Here is a 20583-nt window from a genome sequence, read left to right on the forward strand (position 1 = left end):
GAACTGTAGTCAAGGACGAAGTGTGCTGTCACATTTGTATTCCTAGCCAAAATGACTTCATTCCTAGGTCTCTGAGGCCTTGAGCAGGGGTCTCCACGTTCCTCTCCTGGGGCCTTACAGGAGGAAGGGAGGGAAGCTGGGAGACATTTTTCCTCCAATTCAGGATCCAGTACTTTCCCACTCCTAGCTGCTCGTCCTTCCATGACCCCAGCGTCCATAAAGCTCCCAGAGCTGGGTCTCCCTCAACAGTGTGACAACCTCATGTCTTTGTGACCCACCTGAGCTTTCATCTGGTGAACACTGGTCCCCTGGAGAGACTGCAGATGGAAACATAGAAGATGGAAGCTCCAGTTTTAGCTTCTTGCTTATAGCAGCACAGTAAGTGACAAAAGTCTTACCTCTTTCATTGCCAGCTTGTTGCTTTAGGGGTTTCTCTGACACTTGAAAGTTCAGCTCTCTCAGCCCAACTGAACTCCTCCTAAGACTAATTTTTCCATTCCTAAAACACCCATAATTGCAGTCTGAAGACCTGTTACTACACTGAGCAAGTATGGCTACTGCTTGGGAAAAAAATGATTTTTAGTACATTTGCTCTAAAATATTTTATTAGTAAGTTTTATATAAAACAGAAGATACGTACTTGTCACACTGTATAAATGCATGGGAAGCATGTATATAGTTGTAGTTTCTAGTTTCTCTACGAAAGTAACCTGCCATGATGGAATTAAGAGAGTAAGTATATTCAGTTTCTGGTACAAAGTACAAAAAGCAGTGTAAAATTTTTAAGTGCCAAGAAAGCTTATAATAATAAAATAGACTTTAAAAATTACAAATAAAAATCTGTACATCAAGGATATATTTCAGGCCTTTCTGTGCGTGTAGCTCGATGTAGCGAGAAGAGGCACTACTGAGAGAAGCCACAGCCCATCAGGTGTTACAGGTCTGGCCCATTTCTGCTTGCAGGACCATCTCCTCTTTTCTCAGGGGGAAAGTGTCGATCAGGTTGAAGAGGGCCACAGGCGTCACCAGGGAGACGTAGCGCTCCTTGTCCACGCCATGTTTATCCAGTACCACTATGCTGAAGGAATAGAGTGGAATTCGAAGCAACAGCCTAGGACAAAGATAAGACTAGGTCAGAATTGTCTTCCCAAGGACTGGTGAACCAACTAGAGTCCTAGAGTGAACCTGTGTATGCAGAAAGGCTTAATATCACAAAGGACTGAATTATCCTTTAGATCTTTTCTTCTCAAAGTGTGGTACATTGCATGGGAACTTCTTAACAATGGAGAATCCCAGGCACCACCCCCCACCCAACCTACTGAATTAGAAGATGCATTTACTCGACAGGTTGCGTAGGACAGCTTTAGACTGTAATGGGCAGGAACACTTTAGACCTGCAATGGCGCTATGTACCAATAGTTGCTCTAAGGCATGTTCAACAATGCTAACAATTTTTGTATTATATTGGCATCAACCCCTAATTGCAGATGAGGTTTGCACAATCATAGATGCACTAGAGCCACTGGTTATTAGCAGAGGTGATTTTGGCCCCCAGGGGACGTTTGGTTCTGTATCAACAGCTTTGGTGTTCACCATATGTGACAGATGCAACTGGCCTCTAATGGTAGGAAGCCAGGGCTGCTGCCTGCCATCCTACAATGCACAAAACAGCCCGCTACTCACGAAAATGTCCACAGTGCTGTGGTTGAACAATCCTGGCCTGGTGGTGGTGTAGTTGCCAAGTCTAGGTGAAGCTAATTGAAATTATGTTCCAAATATTCCAGCTGTGGCCCATCTAGCTCACAACTGCATAAGACAGGACAGAACTTGCTCTTCACCTTAGTTTTATTCATTTGGTTGATTAGTTTTTTTTAAATACATCAAGTAATTTCAAAAAGCATTTGAAGTGGTTTCAAGGGCCTGTTTTTTCTTTTCTACCCCATTAGAATTTCAAATGTATAAAATAATGTATTTCATTAGAAACCTGTTTAGATGAAAAAATCCAGGGAAAGCAAACAAAGAGATGAGTTTGGGGTGGGGGGAGGAGCCCACTCAGCTACACAACAAAATCTGGAGAAGAGACTGTCTCACACACAATCTCAAGATAGAGTACATTCTGCCATATGGATTTAAAGTGACTATTTTTTTTTCCCTCAAACAAATAGATTAAGGAAAAAAATCATTATTGAAAATCTGAGCTGACTATACTTTATTCTTTTTTTTTTTTTATCTTGGCTGAGCCATACAGGATCTCCGTTCACCAACCAGGGACTGAACCTGTGCTCCCTGAAGTGGAAATACAGAGTCCTAACCACTGGACCACCAGGGAAGTCCCTATTCTGGCTTTTCATAGTCAGTTGCAGGAGAGATGAGAATAATTTCTGTTTTACCCCAGTGGGAAACTAAATTGTTCATTCACTTGTGTGTGTGTGTGTTGCTTAGTCATGTTCGACTCTTTGCGGCCCCATGGACTGTGGCCTGCCAGGCTCCTCTGTCCACTTCTAGTGAGTAGAAATAAAAGACAGCATTACTATATCTCCCATGGTTTCTCGTGGTGGTAAGAGGGGAACTTGGGAGTAGATGACCTCAAGAAGTGCATTAATCAATTTTGGAACATTCAAATCTTGAGCATGAAAGTGATGTTAGAATGGAGAACTAAACTTCTCTGCATCTTTAAAAAGAAGACTAATTAGGGGTTTCCCAGGTGATGCTAGTTGTAAAGAACACACCTGCCAATGCAGGAGACGTAAGAAACACAGATTTGATCCCTGGGTCGGGAAGATCCCCTGGAGATGGAAATAGCAACCCACTCCAATATTCTTGCCTGGACAATTCCATGGACAGAGGAGGCTGGGGGGCTACAGTCCATAGAGTCTCAAAAAGTTGGACACAAGTGATACACACCTACCTGTCTTTATCTCCCCATACATGTACATAGGTACATAGGTACACACAGCAGCTAAACTGCTAACAGTAAAGGGAGATTTAAAAAGAAGAACAGAATAGGAAACAAGAGAGAAGTACGTTTGGAAGGAAAAGGGAACTAGGCACTGTTGTGGTGACTGGAGCCAATGGCAAAGGGTGACCAATATAGAATTGGAGTATTTGCTGTTACAGTACTGAAGTTAGGACAGAAATCCCCCATGGTGCCACCATCTGCTGCTGCCACACACATTCGTCCTGTGGGCCTTGTGCCTTGATTGACACAGAATATTAAGAGGGAAAACTGCCATGGGTCAGATCAGCAGGCTACCAACAGGTATAGAAATGCATCCCACCATGGCTAAGAAACCACAGACATTTTGGAGATAAGACATCCTACAGGACGAGGGATGGTACCAGCAATATTTCAGAGTTACTCAAATATTGGGTTGATATGAATTTCAGAGCAAGTTCTAGAGAACTAGACAAAACACTAAGGGAGGTTTCAGTTCAAAATCCTAGTGTAGGAAGAGTCTGAACTTACCTCTTCCCATTGACACACCAAATCTACATAAGGAGCAATTTCCCCAGGAAAAAACCTAAAAACTAGGAGAGTGACTTTTGCCTATCAGGAAAATGAGAAGGAAATCACATCAAAGTAGGTATAAAAGGCTGAGAGACAATCTTGGCCAAAACCCCAGCAATATCTCCAGTCACAGCCCCCACCCATGTGTGGGGACCAGCAGTCAGGAGGGCACTCATAACCTGGAGTTTCTCCCTGAGTAGTAGACAGTTCTTCTCCCACAGCAGGTTCTCCAGCATTTAAGATCTGCCACAGAGAGACAACCCCCCAAATATCTCTCCAAACCAGTGGGGCTCATACCCACGAGAGCTGCTGAGCTGTCACAAACTCAGAAACAGTTCTTGAAGGGAAGAATGCACCCCAAAACACAGTGTAGAAGCATTCATTTAAAAGTACCCAGACTTTATGTGAATAGGCTCATTTGATAATCTTAAGTAAGAAGACTGAGGGGCCAGGGGTATGTTGGTGGGAGCAATTTTCAAACTCCCTCTACCGGGTGAAAGCCAGCAGAAACCATCTCTTACCTCTTTTTCTGGCCGACTGCCACCTCCATGGTCCACCAAGGATAGACATTTTCCTGTGTTCTTTCTGCCTTACTAAAGCCAGCAGGTACCTTCTACCACCCTTCCACCCCCATGACTCTGGTGGCCAACAGGGCCTTTTGCTTGCAGTCCCTTAGGACTGTGTCTGCATACTTCAAAAGCTGCTGCCTGCAGGTCTGCCTTCCAATCTAGGTGCTCACTGATCCTCTCCTTTGGAGCATTAACAAGTCTTGGCACACCCTCAAACATTGGGAACTACTGAAAATAAAATAAGCTCCTTGGACAATCACAAAGGTTTGCGAGAGAAACTAGGATTCATCTCCTACCTGGGGCCAGTCCTTCAAGACTAGAAGTGCCTGTTGCAACTAATGCATAGAAACCAACAGAGAGCCAATAAAATGAAGAAACAGGAATATATATGTTCTTCTATATAAAAATAGAGAAACATATAGGATAGATAGATAACCAACACGGACCTACTGCATAGCACAGAAATCTCTACTCAATATTCTGTGATAACCTGTATGAGAAAATATTTCTTGAATAAATATATATTTATATTTTTATATGTATGTGTAAGTGAATCACTTTTCTGTATACCTGAAACACACATTGTAAATCAACTGTATTTTACTAAAATTAAAATATAAAAAAGACAACTGTCACAAAAACTTAGGCCAAATAAAAACTTAGGTTGAAATGGAAGCCAGAAAAAATTAACAAGGTCAAGATGGTAACATCATACCATTACACCAAAAACAAGACCCTTTTCAGTGTGGAGACCTGTGTGGTTGCATAGGTCACACACCCGTGAAACTGGTTCTGCGTCTCTTAAGTCCACCAAATCTTTCCTAACAATGAAAACATACTAACCCAACCTTGTGTTCCAGGACAGCACAGTCCAAGAATAGGTAATTACAATTGCAAATGCAAGGAGATTTCTATTACCCAACCTTATCCTGCCCTCTATACTGTCAGCTATCATTCAAAGCAGCTTCTTTAGTTTTATACCTCTGTTTCTCAGAGCAAGGATGAAAGAAGCAGCTTAATGTTTGGGAAGTCCTAGGTGGTGTAGTGGTTAGGAGTTTGGTTCCCAATGCAGGGGTCATCGGTTTGATTCCAGGAGAGAGGAGGGAATTTACACATTTGTAAATGTATATAACCAGCATAGCAACACTTAAATATATACATATATATATATATATACACATATATACATACATATATATATATACAGCAAATATTAACATATGTAAAAGGAGAAGTACAAGGACACTGATAGGGGACATTAATACGTGGCTTATAACAATGGACAGATATCCAGATGGAAGCTCAGTAACAGAACAGCCTTAAACACGTTAAACTGTGGATTTCATAGAGAAATACACAACATCCCATCCAAAGCAAGAGAATATCTATTCTTCATGTGCATATGGAACATTGTACAGCACAGATCCTTAATCAAGACGATTAAAATCATACCAGCATCTTTTTGATCATAATGTATCAAACTTAGAAATCAAATATAAGAAGAATAGAAACATTTACAAATAATATGGCAATTAAACAGTGTTTTAGTGGACAACAAGTGACTCAAATAGAAATAAAATACATTTAGTCAAATGAAAATGGAAATAAAACATCCTATAACTTATGAAATGTAGCAAAAGCAATTCTGAGAGAGAAGTTCAGGGCAATAAATACTTATCAAAACAAATATTTCAAAAGAAACTTAACTTGACATCTGAAACAACTAGAAAGAACCAAAGATCAGAGAAGAAATAAATGGAGAGACAAAAAAGACAATAGAAAAGACCACTGCAACAAGAAGTGGGTCTTTACAAAGGTAAAATTCATAAAACCCTTAATAGACTCACTGGGACAGTTTGGATTCAAACATAAATCAGAAATGAAAGAGGAGACTCACAACTGATACCACAGATATGCAAAGAACAAGAGGCTACTGTGAAAATTTATATGCCAAGAAATTTGACAGCCGAGAAGTAGTGGATAAATTCCTAAAAAAATACAACACTCCAAGACTGAATTATGAACAAATAGAAACTCTTAACAAATTACTATTAAGAAGATTGAATCACTAATCAAAAACCTCCCAACAAATAAAAGTCCAGGACCAGATGGTTACACAACTGAATTCTACCTTCATTCAAAGAAGAAGTAATACTAATCCTTTTCAAGCTCTTCCAAAAACTAGGAGAGGAGGTTAAAACTCACTTTATAAGGCCACCATTCTCTGGTAACCCAAACCAGACAAGGACACCAGAAAATTACATGCCAACATCCCTGGTGAACGCAAATGCAAATATCCTCAACATTTATAAAACAATTCAACATAAATTTATATTTCCAAGATGCAAAGATGATTCAACATCTACCAATCATCATGTTATGCCATATTAATAAAATGAATGCTAAAAATCATATAATGCCAATAGTTTCAGAAAAAGTATTTGACAAAACTCACCTTCCATTTACGATAAAAACTTTCTAAACAATGTGGGTATAGTGGGAACAAACCTTGACATCATAAAGCCCATATATAAACAAGGCCAGAGCTAAGTTTATACTCGATGGTAAAAAGCTAAAAGCTTTTCGTCTAAGATCAGAAACAAGACAAGGATGACCATTCTTGCCACTTGGATTCAACATGCTATTGTTAGTCCTAGCCAGACTTTGGTACACAACAAAAAAAGAAAAAAGACATCCAAATTGGAAAATAAAACTCTCATTATTTCTGGATTTCATGATGTTATATAGAGAAAACCCTAAAGACTCCATCAAAATACTGTTAGATTAATAAACCAAATTCAGTAAAGCTTCTGGATACAAAATGGATATACGAAAATCTCGGGCATTTCTATACACTAATAAGAAATCTTAAAGTCTTTCCAACAGTAGATATAATGGTCATTTGATATAATTTGCCCATCCTCATCCAGTGTAGATCACTGATTCATAAAAAGTTGATGTGCAGTCTTGCTATCTCCTGTTTGACCATGTTAAAGTTACGACGATTCATGGAACGAACATTCCAGGTTCCTATGCAATATGGTTCTTTACTGCATCTGACTTAACCTTCAGCCCCAGACACATCCACAACTGGGCATTGTTTCCACTTTGGCTCAGCCTTTTCACTTCTTCTAGAGCTATTTCTCTGCTTTTCTCCAGTAGTATATTGTACAAAAATCAAGACAGGGAGCTGACTGTGGCTCAGATTATAAGTTGCTTACTGCAAAATACAGACTTAAATTGAAGAAAGACAGGAAAACCACTAGGCCATTCAGGTATGACCTAAATCAAATCCCTTACAGTGGAAGTGACAGATTCAAGGGATTAGATCTGGTAGACCGAGTGCCTGAAGAATTGTGAATGGATGTTCATAACATTGTACAGGAGGCAGTGACCAAAACTATCCTCCAGTAAAGATATGTAACAAGGCAAAATGGTCTCATGAGGAGGCCTTAAAAGTAGCTTTGAAAGGAAGACAAGCAAAAGGCAAAGGAGAAAATGAACGATATATCCATCTGAAAGCAGAGTTCCAAATAATAGCTAGGAGAGATTAAAAAAAAAAAAAAACCTTCTTAAACTAACACTGCAAAGAAATACAGGAAAAGAATAGAGTAGGAAAGACTAGAGATCTCTTCAAGAAAATTAGAGATACCAGGGGAACATTTCATACAAAGATGGGCACAATAAAGGACAGAAACGGTATGGACATTAGAGAAGCAGAAAATATTAAGAAGAGATGGCAAGAATACACAGAAGAACTGTACAAAAAAGGTCTTAATGACCCAGATAACCAGAAGGGTGTGATCACTTACCTAGAGCTAGACATCCTGGAGTGTGAAGTCCAGTGGGCTGTTGGAATCATTACTACGAATAAAGCTAGTGGATGTGATGGAATTCCAGTTGAGCTATTTCAAATGACGATGCTATGAAAGTGCTGCACTCAATATGCCAGCAATTTTGGAAAACTCAGCAGTGATCACAGGACTGCAAAAGGTCAGTTTTCATTCTAATCCAAAATTTAGGCAATGCCAAAGTGTTCAAACTACCGTCCAACTGCACTCGTTTCATATGCAAGATAATGCTCAAAATCCTTCAAGCTAGGCTTCCACAGTATGTGAACCATGAACTTCCAGACATAGAAGCTTTGTTTAGAAAACAAAGAGGACAAGATATCAAATTTCCAACATCTCTTGGATCATACAAAAACCAAGGGGATTCAAGAAAAACATCTACTTTTGCTTCATTGACTATTCTAAACCTTTGACTGTGTGAATCACAACAAACTGGGGAAAATTCTCAGAGAGATAGGAATACCAGATCATTGTGCCTGCCTCCTGAGAAACCTGTATGCAGGTCAAGAAGCAACGATTAGAACTAGACGTGGAACAATGGACTGGTTCAAAATTGGAAAGGAATACATCAAGGCTATATATTGTCACTCTGCTTATTTAACTTCTATGCAGAGTACATCATGCAAAATGCCCGGCTAGATGAAGCTCAAGCTGATATCGAGATTGCCACAAAAAAGATCAATAACCTCAGGTAACACCACCCTAATGGCAGAAAGCAAAGAGGAACTAAAGAGACTGGCTGACAGTGAAAGAGGAGAGTGAAAAAGCTGGGTTAAAATTCAACATTAAAAAAACTAAGATCCTGGCATCTGGTCCCATCACTTCATGGCAAATAGATATGGAAAAGGTAGAAACAGTGACAGACTTTATTTTCTTGGACTCCAAAATAACTGTGTATGGTGACTGCAGCCTCAAAAATCAAATACGCTTGCTCCTTGGAAAAAAAAAAGCTATGACAAACCGAGACAGCGTATTAAAAAGCAGAGACATCATTTTGCCAACAAAGGTTCATTTAGTGAAAGCTGTCACTTTTCCAGTAATCATGTATGAATGTGAGAGATGGACCATAAAGAAGGTTGATCGAAGAAGAATTGATGCTTTGGAAGTGTGGTGGTGAAGACTCTTGAGAGTCCTTGGACAGCAAAGAGGTCAAACCAGTCAATCCTAAAGGAAATCAACCCTGAATGTTTATTGGAAGGACTGATGCTAAAGCTGAAGCTCCAATACTGTGGCCACCAGATGGAAAGAATCACCTCTTTGGAAAAGACCTTGAAGCTGGGAAAGATTGAGGAAAGAAGGAGAACGGGGTGACAGATGATGAAATGGTTGGATGGCATCACTGACTCAATGGATGTGAGTTTGAGCAAACTCTGGGAAAGAGTGAAATACAGAGAAGCCTGGCATGCTGCAGTCAATGGGGGTCACAACGATTTGGACACGAGTGAGAGAATAAAGAACAACAAGAATAATAAAGTACCAGAAATAGAAAAATCACTTTTCTAGTTGTATGAAAATCAATAAATACCTAGAGTAGACTTTACCAAGAATCTGAAGGACCTGTACATTGAAAACAATAGACATTCCATTTCAAAACTATGAAGCCTTTGGTAAAAGTACAAGGCAGTGGTTCACTCACTGTGCTCCCCAGACCAGCAGCATTAGCAACACTTGGAAACTTCCTAGAAATGCAAGTTCTCAGGCCCCACCATAGACCTAGCCCATCAAAAACTCTGGGGCAGGGGCCCCACACTGTTTTAACGGCTCTCCTGGAGATTCTGAGATAGGGCAAAGCTTGAGAACAACTGTATAATTCCTTTATGCTGCTTATTTACTTTTTACACCATCATAATTAGCCTACAGAGGTAGGCTACAGAGTAGCCCCAACAGATACAACCTGAATCAGATGTTTTCTTAAATCAGATTTTTCTATCCTTCAAATTTAAACAATTTAAAATCACATCAAGATTTTATAAAGATTCTCTCTATATATCTGCAATCCAAGAAAAAACACTTTAGTAAATTCTACAACAGGTTTTTTAAAAAAAATCATTGAAGTCTTCAAGTTATTATTTCAACTTTTGATAATTTTGCTTGGGATGTGTTATTATATGGAAAGGTTTCCTCAAGCTGTCATTTGCTTGATACTGCAAATATATTGCAGTATACTGCTAAGATACTGCAAATATATTAAAAGTAGCAAAAATACAATAACCACAAATAAAAAGATGGAAAATAAAAAAAAATCATTGACACAGTTATTTCTCAATGAGCAATAGCTTCATGAAACCTACTAGGAAAATTGTTAATAAAGTGTCAACAATAAGATGTCAACAATCTTCTCAGATTTCTTATCTTTAAATTGAACTGTTGGTAATTATAAATATATTCTTAAAGGATACTGTCACCCCTGCAAATAGTAAAGCTGATTCCATTTAGAGTCATTTACTTACTTAGCACCAACATGGCACCAGGCACTGTGCTAGGTACTAGATGCTAATGCAGCAGGACAAATAATGAATAAATAAAAGGTTATGAGTGTTTGCAGGCTTCTCCTCCAACTAAAGAGAATTCAGGCCTATTTATGGTTCTACATCCCTGGCCTTCTGAGTTTTTGATCCTGGTGTGGATGGTGCAGACTCTGCCAAAGTGTGGTGGGTCAAAAGGCAGATGGGATGCCGCAGAGCAACTAAGCCTGTGTGTCACAACTACTGAACTTGTGCTCTAGAGCCCAGGAATCTCAACTATTGAACCTGAAGCCTGCCAACCATAGAGTGTTTGCTCCAAAACAAAAGAAGCCAGTGGAATGAGAACCTTGTGCACCACAACTAGAGAGTAACCCCCTACTCACTGCAAGTAGAGAACACCCGCACAGCGATGAAGCACCAGTGCAACAAAAGATAAAAAAAATTTTAAAACTAAAACTGAACAATAGCAACAATGGATCCAGCAATCCCAGTCCTGGGCACACATGTGCAGAAAACCATAATTCAAAAAGATATGTGCATGCCAATGTTTGTAGCAGCACTATTTACAATAGCCAGGACATGGAAGTAACCACATCTCCATCGACAGAGGAATACATAAAGGTGTGTGTGTGTGCATACATACACACACATGTGCCATAGAAAAATATCGAACCATAAAAAAAGGAATGAAATAATGTCACTGGTAACAACATGAATGGGCCAAAATATTGTCATAGTAAATCAAGCAAGTCAAAGACAAATATATCACTGACATGTAGAATCTAAATTTTAAAAAATGATACAAATGAAGTTATTTACAACATAGAAACAGACTTGCAGATATGGAAAACAAACATGGTTACCAAAGGGGAAACATGGAGGGGGGAGGCATAAATGAAGAGCTTTGGATTTATATATATACGCTACTATATACTCTATTGATAACCAAGAAGAACCTATATATAGTACAGGGAAATCTACTCAATATTCTGTGATAACCTATATGAAAAAACCACCTAAAAAAGAATGAATATATGTATAACTGAATCACTTTGCTGTATACCTAAGAAAACACTGTAAAGCAACTCTGCTACAATAAGACAAAAAAGAAATCATTCATGTACATGTTCACAGAAGCACTATTTACAACAGCCAAGACATGGAAGCAACCTAAGTGTTCATCAACAAATGAATGCATAAAGAAGATGGAGAATATATACACAATGGAAGATTACTTAACTATAAAAAAGAATGCCATTTGAAACATGAATGGAATTAGAAATTATTTTATCAAGTGAAGAAAGACAAAGGACAAATATCCTGTAACATCACTTATATGTGGAATCTAAAAAAATGATTTAAATGAACTTGTTTTGTTTTTGAAGTCCCATTTAATATATTTTAATCCTGTGTATCTCTTAATTAGTTATTATAGTTATTTTACTACTTTTGTCTTTAAACCTTTATACTAGTTTTATATATCCACTACTGTTACTAATATGTCTACAATTTAAAAATTTTAAAAATACTATTTTAACAATTGTAAAATGTAAGTGGTTAATTTCAATTTTGTTTGAGGTGTACAACAAAGTGAGGATTATAATAAATACGCATATGTTTAGCAGATTCTTTTCCACTATAGGTTACTGAATATACAGTGCTATACAGGAGGTCTCTGTAACTTCTCTTTTATACTAGTGTGTATATGCTAACCCGAAATTCCTAATTTTTTCCACTCTCCCTCAATCCCCTACTATCCTCTTTGGTAACCATAAGTTTGTTTTCTATGACTATGAGTCTATTTTTGTTTTGTAAAAATCTTTGTGGTCCTTTAGAATGTATTCAAACTTAAGTTGTTTTCAAAATAATAAAAAATGATAAACATAAAGTTATATACAAGCCTCATGTTGACCAGAAACCAGAAAACTACAGTAGATACACAAACAATAACAAGAAAGGAATCTAAGCATACTGCTGATTCTTTAAATCACACAAAAATAACAAGAGAAGAATGTAACAGAGGAGCTATAAAACAGACATAAAACAATTACAAAAATGTCAGTAAGAATATACCTATCAATAATTTAAGTGGACTAAATTATCTAGTCAAAAGAAAGGATAGCTGAATGACGGGGGAAAGACCTATCTATATGCTGCCTACAAGGGACTGAATTCAGATGTGAAGGCACGCAAAAGCTGAATGTGAAGGAATGGACAAATATATTCTATGCAAGTGCAAACCAAAAGCTGGATAACTTTTCTTCTATCAGACAGAATAGACTTTAAAATAAGACTATTATCAGCTAAAGAAGGGCAATACATAATGATAAAGTCTGCAATCCAGAAAGAAGATACAATGGTTGTAAATATATATAGAGATAGATAGATGTATATCTATATATGTAAACAGCATAGAAGCACTTAAATATACAAGGCAAATATTAACACATTAACAGACCTAAAAGGAGAAATATGAGGACAATAATATCCAGCTTACAACAATGGATAGATCATCTAAACAGAAGCTCAATAACAAAACGGCCTTAAACACATTAAACTGTGGATTTAATAGAGAAATACAGAACATCCCATCCAAAGCAACAGAATATATATTCCTCATGTGCACACAGAACATTCTCTAGGATACATCATGTTAGGCCATAAACCAAGCCTTCATCAACTCAAGATGGCTGAAATCATATGATCTTTTTAGACCATAATGTATCAAACTTAGAAATCAAATATAAGAAGAAAAGTAGAAACATTCACAAATAATATGGCAATTAAACTGTGTTACTGGACGAGTGACTCAAAGAGAAATAAAAAAATACATTCAGTAAAATGGAAATAAAAAATTCTAAGAAGTATGAATCAAGGCAAATTGGAAGTGGTCAATAGGAGATAGAAAAAGTGAACATCGACATTTAAAGAATCAGCAAACTAAAATGGACTAAAATGTGTGAATTTAACTTAGATGACCATTTTATCTACTACTGTGGGCAAGAATCCCTGAGAAGAAATGGAGTAGCCATCATAGTCAACAAAAGAGTGCAAAATGCAGTACTCGGATGCAATCTCAAAAACAACAGAATGTTCGTTTCCAAGGCAAACCATTCAATATCACAGCAATCCAAGTCTATGCCCCGACCAGTAATGCTGAAGAAGCTGAATGGTTCTATGAAGACCTACAAGACCTTCTAGAACTAACACCCAAAAAAGATGTCCTTCTCATTATAGGGGACTGGAATGTAAAAGTAGGAAGTCAAGAAACACCTGGAGTAACAGGCAAATTTGGCCTTGGAGTACAGAATGAAGCAGGCAAAGGCTAATAGAGTATTACATTTTGGACACTTTTGTTGACTGAGGGCTACGCCATTTCTTTAAGGGAGTCTTACCCACAGTAAGATATAATCATTTTTCTGAATTAAATTCGCCCACTCTCATGCATTTTAGTTCACTGAGTCCTAAAATGTCGATGTTCACGCTTGCCATTTCCTGTTTGACTACCTCCAATTTACCTTGATTCATGGACCTGCCATTCCAGGTGCCTATGCAATATGGTTCTTTACAGTATCTGACTTTACTTTCACCACCAGACACATGCACAACTGGGCATCATTTCTGGTTTGGTTCAGCCTTTTCATTCTTTCTGGAGGCATTTCTCCACTCTTCTACAGTAGTATATTGGGCAAATACAAGTCCAGGAGCTGACTGTGGCTCAGATAATGAGCTCCTTATTGTAAAATTCAGACTTAAATTGAAGAAAGCAGGAAAAACCAATTTAGGTCATTTAGGTATTGCCTAAATCAAATCCCTTATCATTATACAGGGATTATCAAATCCTTTGAATAGATTCAAGGGATTAGATCTGATAGAGTGACAGAAGATCTATGGCTAGGGGTTTGAAACATTGTGTAGGAGGTGGTGGCCAAAAGCATCCCCAAGAAAAAGAAATGCAACAAGGCAAAATGATTGTGTGGGGAGGCCTTACAAATAGCTGAGGAAAGAAGAGAAGCAAAAGGCAAAGGAGAAAACAAAGATATACCCATCTGAATGCAGACTTGCAAAGAATAGCAAGGAGAGATAAGAAACCTTTATTAAATGAACAATGCAAAGAAATGGAGGAAAACAATAGAATGGGAAAGACTAGAGATCTCTTGAAGAAAATTACAGATATCAAGGGGATATTTCCTGCAAAAATGGGCACAATTAGGACAGAAACAATGTGACTCTAACAAAAGCAGAAGACAGTAAGAAGAGGTGGCAAGAATACACAGAACTGTACAAAAAAGGTCTTAATGGCCTGAATTACCAAGATGGTGAGCTCACTCACTCACTCAGAGCCCAGGGTCTTAGGAAGCATTACTACAAGCAAAGCTGGTAGAGGTGATGGAATTACAGCTGAGCTATTACAAATGCTAAAAGAGGATGCTCTCAAAGAGCTGCACTCAATAAGCCAGGAAATTTGGAAAACTAGCAGTGGCCACAGGAATAAAAAATGTCAGTTTTTATTCCATTCCCAAAAAAAGGCAATGCCAAAGAAAGTTCAAACTACTGAACAATTGTGCTCATTTCTCATGCTAGCAAGTAAATGTTCAAAATTCTTCAAGCTAGGCTTCAATAGCACGTGAATGGAGAACTGCCAGAACTGCATTTAGAAAAGGAAAAGGAACTAGAGATCAACTTGCCAATATCCGTTGGATCATAGAAAAAGAAAGGGAATTCCACAAAAATATCTACATCTGCATCATTGACTATGCTAAAGCCTTTGACTATCTGAATCACAAAACTGGAAAGTTCTGAAAGCGGTGGCAATAACGGACCACCTTACCTGCGTCCTGAGAAATCTGTATGCTGGTCAAGAAGCAACAGTTAGAATCTGACATGCAAAAACAGACTGGTTCAAAATTGGAAAAGGAGAAAGTCAAGGCTCTTTATTGTCACCATGCTTAACTTCTATACAGAGTACAATATACAAAAACCGGGCTCGTTGAAGCTCAATCTGAAATCAATATTGCCGGGAGTAAATATTAATAATGAAAAAACACAGAAGACACCACTCTTAGGAACTAAAGAGCCCCTTGAAGAAGGTGAAGGAGGAGAGTGAAAAAGCTGACTTAAAACCTGACATTCAAAAAACTAAGATCATGGCATCCAGTCTTATGACTTCATGGCAATTAGTTGGGGAAAAAATGGAAACAGTGACAGACTTTATTTTATTGGGCTCCAAAATCACTGTGGACGGTGACTGCAGCCATGGAATTAAAAGATGCTTGCTCTTTGGAAGAAAAGCCATGACATACCTAGACAGCATATTAAAAAACAGAGACATCAAAGCTATGGTTTTTCCAGTAGTCATGTACAGATGTGACAGTTGGACCATAAAGAAGACTAAGCACAGAAGAATCGATGCTTTCCAACTGTGGTGCTGGAGAAGACTCCTGAGAGTCTCTTGGACAGCAAAGAGATCAAACCAGTCAATCCTAAAGGAAATCAATCCTGAATATTCATTGGAAGCTTCAGCAACATGTTGAAGCTGTTGTTCCAACGCTTTGGCCACCTGATGCAAAGAGCCGACCCACTGGAAAAGACCTTGATGTTGGGAAGTATTAAGGGCAGGAGAAGGAGGCAACAGAGGATGATGGTTGGATGGCATCACCAGCTCAATGGACATTAGTTTGAGCAAACTCTGGGAGATGGTGAAGGACAGGGAAGTCTGGTGTCCTGCCATTCATGCAGTTGCAAAGTGTCAGACATGACTGAGTGACTGAACAACAATAAGAAGAAAGCACCAGAAATATTCTGGGAGGTAAATCCATGGCAGATTCATGTCAATGTATGACAAAAACCACTACAATATTGTAAAGTAATTAGCCTCCAACTAATAAAAATAAATGGGAAAATAAATAAATAAACAAAAAGAAAGCACCAGAAATAGAAAACTCACTTTTATAATTCTATGAATATGAATAAATACCTAGGAGTAAACTTAACCAAGAAGTTGAAAGAACTGTACATTGTAAACAATAGAACATTTCATTTCAAAACTGTGACCCCTTTGGTAAAAGCACAAGGCAGTGGTTCACTTACTGTGATCCCCAGACCAGTGGCATCAACGACAACTGGAAACTAGATAGGAATGTAAGTTTTCACACCCCACCACAGACCAAGTAAGTCAGAAACTCTGGGAGTGGGGCCCTGCACTCTGTTTGATAGCCCTCCTGGAGATTCTGAGGCAGGGTAAAGCTTGATAAGCACTGCATAATTCAGTTATGCTGCTTATTGGTTGTTTAAATCATCATCATTAGCCTATAGAGATTTTCAATAGCTCCAACATGTTTTTGTAAATCAGATTTTTTTAATCCTTCAAATTTAAACAATTTAAAATCATCAAGATATTATACAGATTTTCTCAACATATCTGCAATTCAGAAAAAACCCTTTAGTAAATTATGCAAGCGAATTTTTAAAGAATCATTGACACAGCATATGAGCAGTTAGTGCTAAATGAGCAATAGATTCATAAAACCTACTGTGAGAATTTTCAATAAAATATTTTCAGATCTCAACAGTCCTCTCAAGTTTTCTTATCTTAATTGAAGTGTTAGTAATTATAAATACACTCTTAAGGCTACTATCACCCATGGAAATAGTAAAGCTGATTCCATTTAGAGTCATTTACTTACTTAGCACCAACACGGCAGCAGGCACTGTGCTAGGTACCAGGTAGCAAATGTTGATCTAGTATTGATCTCAAAAGTGTCACCCCTAGGGAGGTACTAGAGGCAAAAGCAGCAGAACAAAAAATGAATAAATGAAAGCTTATGCATGTTCCTAGGCTTCTCCTTCATCCAGTTAAAGAGAATTCAGGCCTATTTATCATTTTCCATCCCTGGCCTTCTGAGTTTTTGATCCTAGTGCGGATGGGGTAGACTCTCTGCAAGGAGACAGGTATAAATCAAACATGTGGGTCAAAAGACAGATGGAATGCTGCTGAGCAACTAAGTCCATGTGCCACAACTATTGAGCCTGTGCTCCAGAGTCCAGGAACCTCAACTATTGAACCCATATGCCACAACTACTGAGGCCTGCCCACCCTACAGCCTGTGCTCCACAACAGGAGAAGCCACTGTAATGAGAAGCCTCTGCACCAAAATGTTGCCCCTCCCCACCTCACTGCAACTAGGGAAAGCCAGGGCAGTAATGAAGAGTCACTGCAACCAAAAGTAAAATAAATAAAATTTTAAAACCTAAAAATAAAACTAACATATGAACCAGCAATCTCACTCCTGGACATTCATCTGGAGAAAATCATAATTCGAAAAGATATGTGCACCCCAATTTTCAGAGCAGCACTATTTACAATAGCCAGTACATGGAAGTAACCAAGTCTCCATCAACAGATGTATGGATAAAGATGTCATGTGTTTATGTGTCTGTATACACACATAAAGGCTTTCCTGGTGGTGGAGTGGTAAAGAACTTCTGGCTCACTGACTAGGCTAAATAAAGACTTTGACTTTAATATGCAGCTAACAACAATGGATAGATCATCCAGATGGAAACTCATAAACAAAACAGCCTTAAACACATTAAACCATGGATTTAATAGAGAAATACAGAACATCCCATCCAGAGCAATATATACTCTCATGTGCGCACAGAACATTCTCTAGGATAGATCATGTTAGGCTTAAAACAAGCATTAATTTAGGATGATTGAAATTATATCCAGCCTCTTTTGAGATCATAATGTATCAAACTTAGAAATCAAATATATGAAAATTGGAAACATACAAATAATGTGGCAAGTAAACAGTTTGTTACTGGACAACCTGCAGGTCAAAGAGAAATCAAAAAATACATTCAGTCAAATGAGAATTGAAATAAAATATTCTAAAACTTATGAAATGCAGAAAAAGCAGTTCTAAATAAGAATTTCAGGGCAAAAATTACTTATCAAGAAAAAAAGTCTCTAAAACAACATAACTTTACACCTGAAAGAACTAGAAAAAGACCAAACAATGCCCAAAGTTAGTAGAAATAAGGAAATAATAAGGATCAGAGAAGAAATAAATGAAGGACCGTCGAGAAAAACAATAGAAAACACCAGTACAACAAAAGCTTGCTCTTTGCACTAAGGTAAAATTCATAAAACTTTAGCTGGACTCACCAGGACTGAAAAGAAAGAGGAGACTCACACATGCTACCAGAGATATACAAAGGATAAGAGTCTATTATGAAAAATCGCATGCCAAGAAATTTGACAGTCTAGAATTAGTGGATAAATTTCTAGAAAAATACAACCTTCTAAGACTGAATAATGAACAGAAAGTCTGAACAGATTACTATTAAGAAGATTGAATCACTAATCAAAAATCTCCAAACACAATGGAATATTACTCAGCCATTAAAAAGAATTAATTTGAATCAGTTCTAATGAGATGGATGAAACTGGAGTCCATTATACAGAGTGAAGTAAGCCAGAAAGATAAAGACCAATACAGTATACTAACACATATATATGGAATTTAGAAAGATGGTAACGATAACCCTATATGCAAAACTGAAAAAGAGACACAGATGTACAGAACAAACTTTTGGACTCTGTGGGAGAAGTTTTCTTGAATCAGATTTTCCTATCCTTCAAATTTAAGCAATTTAAAAATCACATCAAGGTTTTATAAATATTCTCTCTACATAATTGCAATCCAGAAAAAATCATTTAGTAAGTTATACAAGAGGATTTTTAAATCACTGACAGAGCCTTTGAGGAGTTAGTTCTTAAAGAGCAACAGCATCATGAAACCTACTTTGAGAATTTTCAATACTTTTTTTTTAGATGTCAACTGTTCTTTTAAGCTTTCTTATCTTCAAATTGAAGTGTTGGTAATTATACATATACTCTTAAAGGCTATCATCATGCACTGGAAATAGTAAAGCCGATTTCATTCAGAGTCATTTATTTACTTAGCACCAGCATGGCACCAGGTGCTATGCTAGGTAGCAAACGCTGCAAAGATCTAGTACTGACCTCAAAAATGTTACGCTTAGGGAATTATTAGATGTAAATACAGCAGGAGAAAAAAATGAATAAATAAAAGCTGATGAGTGTTCCCAGTATTTTCCTTCAGCTGACTAAAGAGAGTTCTGTTCAGTTCAGTCACTCACTCATGTCCGACTCTTTGTGACCCCATGGACTGCAGCACGCCAGGCCTCCCTGTTCATTACCAACTCCCGGAGTTTACTCAAACTCATGCCCATTGAGTCAGTGGTGCCATCCAATCATCTCATCCTCTGTCATCCCCTTCTCCTCCCACCTTCAATCTTTCCCAGCATCATTTCCAATGAGTCAGTTCTTTGCATCAGGTAGCCAAAATATTGGAGCATCAGCTTCAGCATCAGTCCTTCCAATGAATATTCAGGACTGATTTCCTTTAGGAGGGACTGGTTGGATCTCCTTGCTGTCCAAGGGACTCTCAAGAGTCTTCACCAACACCACTGTTCAAAAGCATCCATTCTTCGGTACTCAGCTTTCTTTACAGTCCAACTTTCACATCCACACATGACTACTGGAAAAACCATAGCATTGACTAGACAGACTTTTGTTGACAAAGTAATGTCTCCACTTTTTAATAAGCTGTCTAGGTTAGTCATAACTTTTCTCCCAAGGAGCAAGTCTCTTTTAATTTCATGGCTGCAGTTACCATCTTCAGTGATTTTGGAGCCCCAAAAAATAAAGTCTGTCACTGTTTCCACTGTTTCCCTATCTATTTGCCATGAGGTGATGGGAACAGATGCCATGGTCTTAGTTTTCTGAATGTTGAGCTTTAAGCCAACTTTTTCACTCTCCTCTCTCACTTTCATCAAGAGGCTCTTTAGTTCTTCTTCGCTTTCTGCCATAAGGGTGGTGTCATCTGCATACTGATTGATCATTTGGTTATTGATATTACTCCTGGTAGTCTTGATTCCAGCTTGTGCTTCATCCAGCTCAGCATTTCTCATGATGTACTCTGCATATAAGTTAAATAAGCAGAGTGACAATATACAGCCTTGACGTACTCCTTTTCCTATTTGGAACCAGTCTGTTTTTCCATGTCCAGTTCTAACTGTTGCTTCTTGACCTGCATACAGATTTCTCAGGAGGCAGGTCAAGTGGTCTAAACTAAAGAGAATTCAGACCTGTTTAT

The 20583-nt window shown here is 38.0% G+C and overlaps 1 protein-coding gene across 2 annotated transcripts in view; it reads right to left on the minus strand.

Moving 5' to 3' along the window:
• Positions 1-576: 576 nt before the first annotated feature.
• SRPX (sushi repeat containing protein X-linked) overlaps positions 577-20583 on the minus strand; it is a 138465-nt gene continuing 118458 nt past the window's right edge. For both annotated transcript variants that reach the window (XM_065915539.1, XM_065915540.1), the window contains one exon: positions 577-1111. In XM_065915539.1, coding sequence (XP_065771611.1) covers positions 928-1111 — 184 coding nt within the window. In that variant the 3' untranslated portion in view covers positions 577-927. The remainder of the gene's footprint in view (positions 1112-20583) is intronic.

The sequence above is a fragment of the Muntiacus reevesi genome, chromosome X (genome assembly GCF_963930625.1).
Source record: "Muntiacus reevesi chromosome X, mMunRee1.1, whole genome shotgun sequence".
In the NCBI taxonomy this organism is placed as follows: domain Eukaryota; kingdom Metazoa; phylum Chordata; class Mammalia; order Artiodactyla; family Cervidae; genus Muntiacus; species Muntiacus reevesi.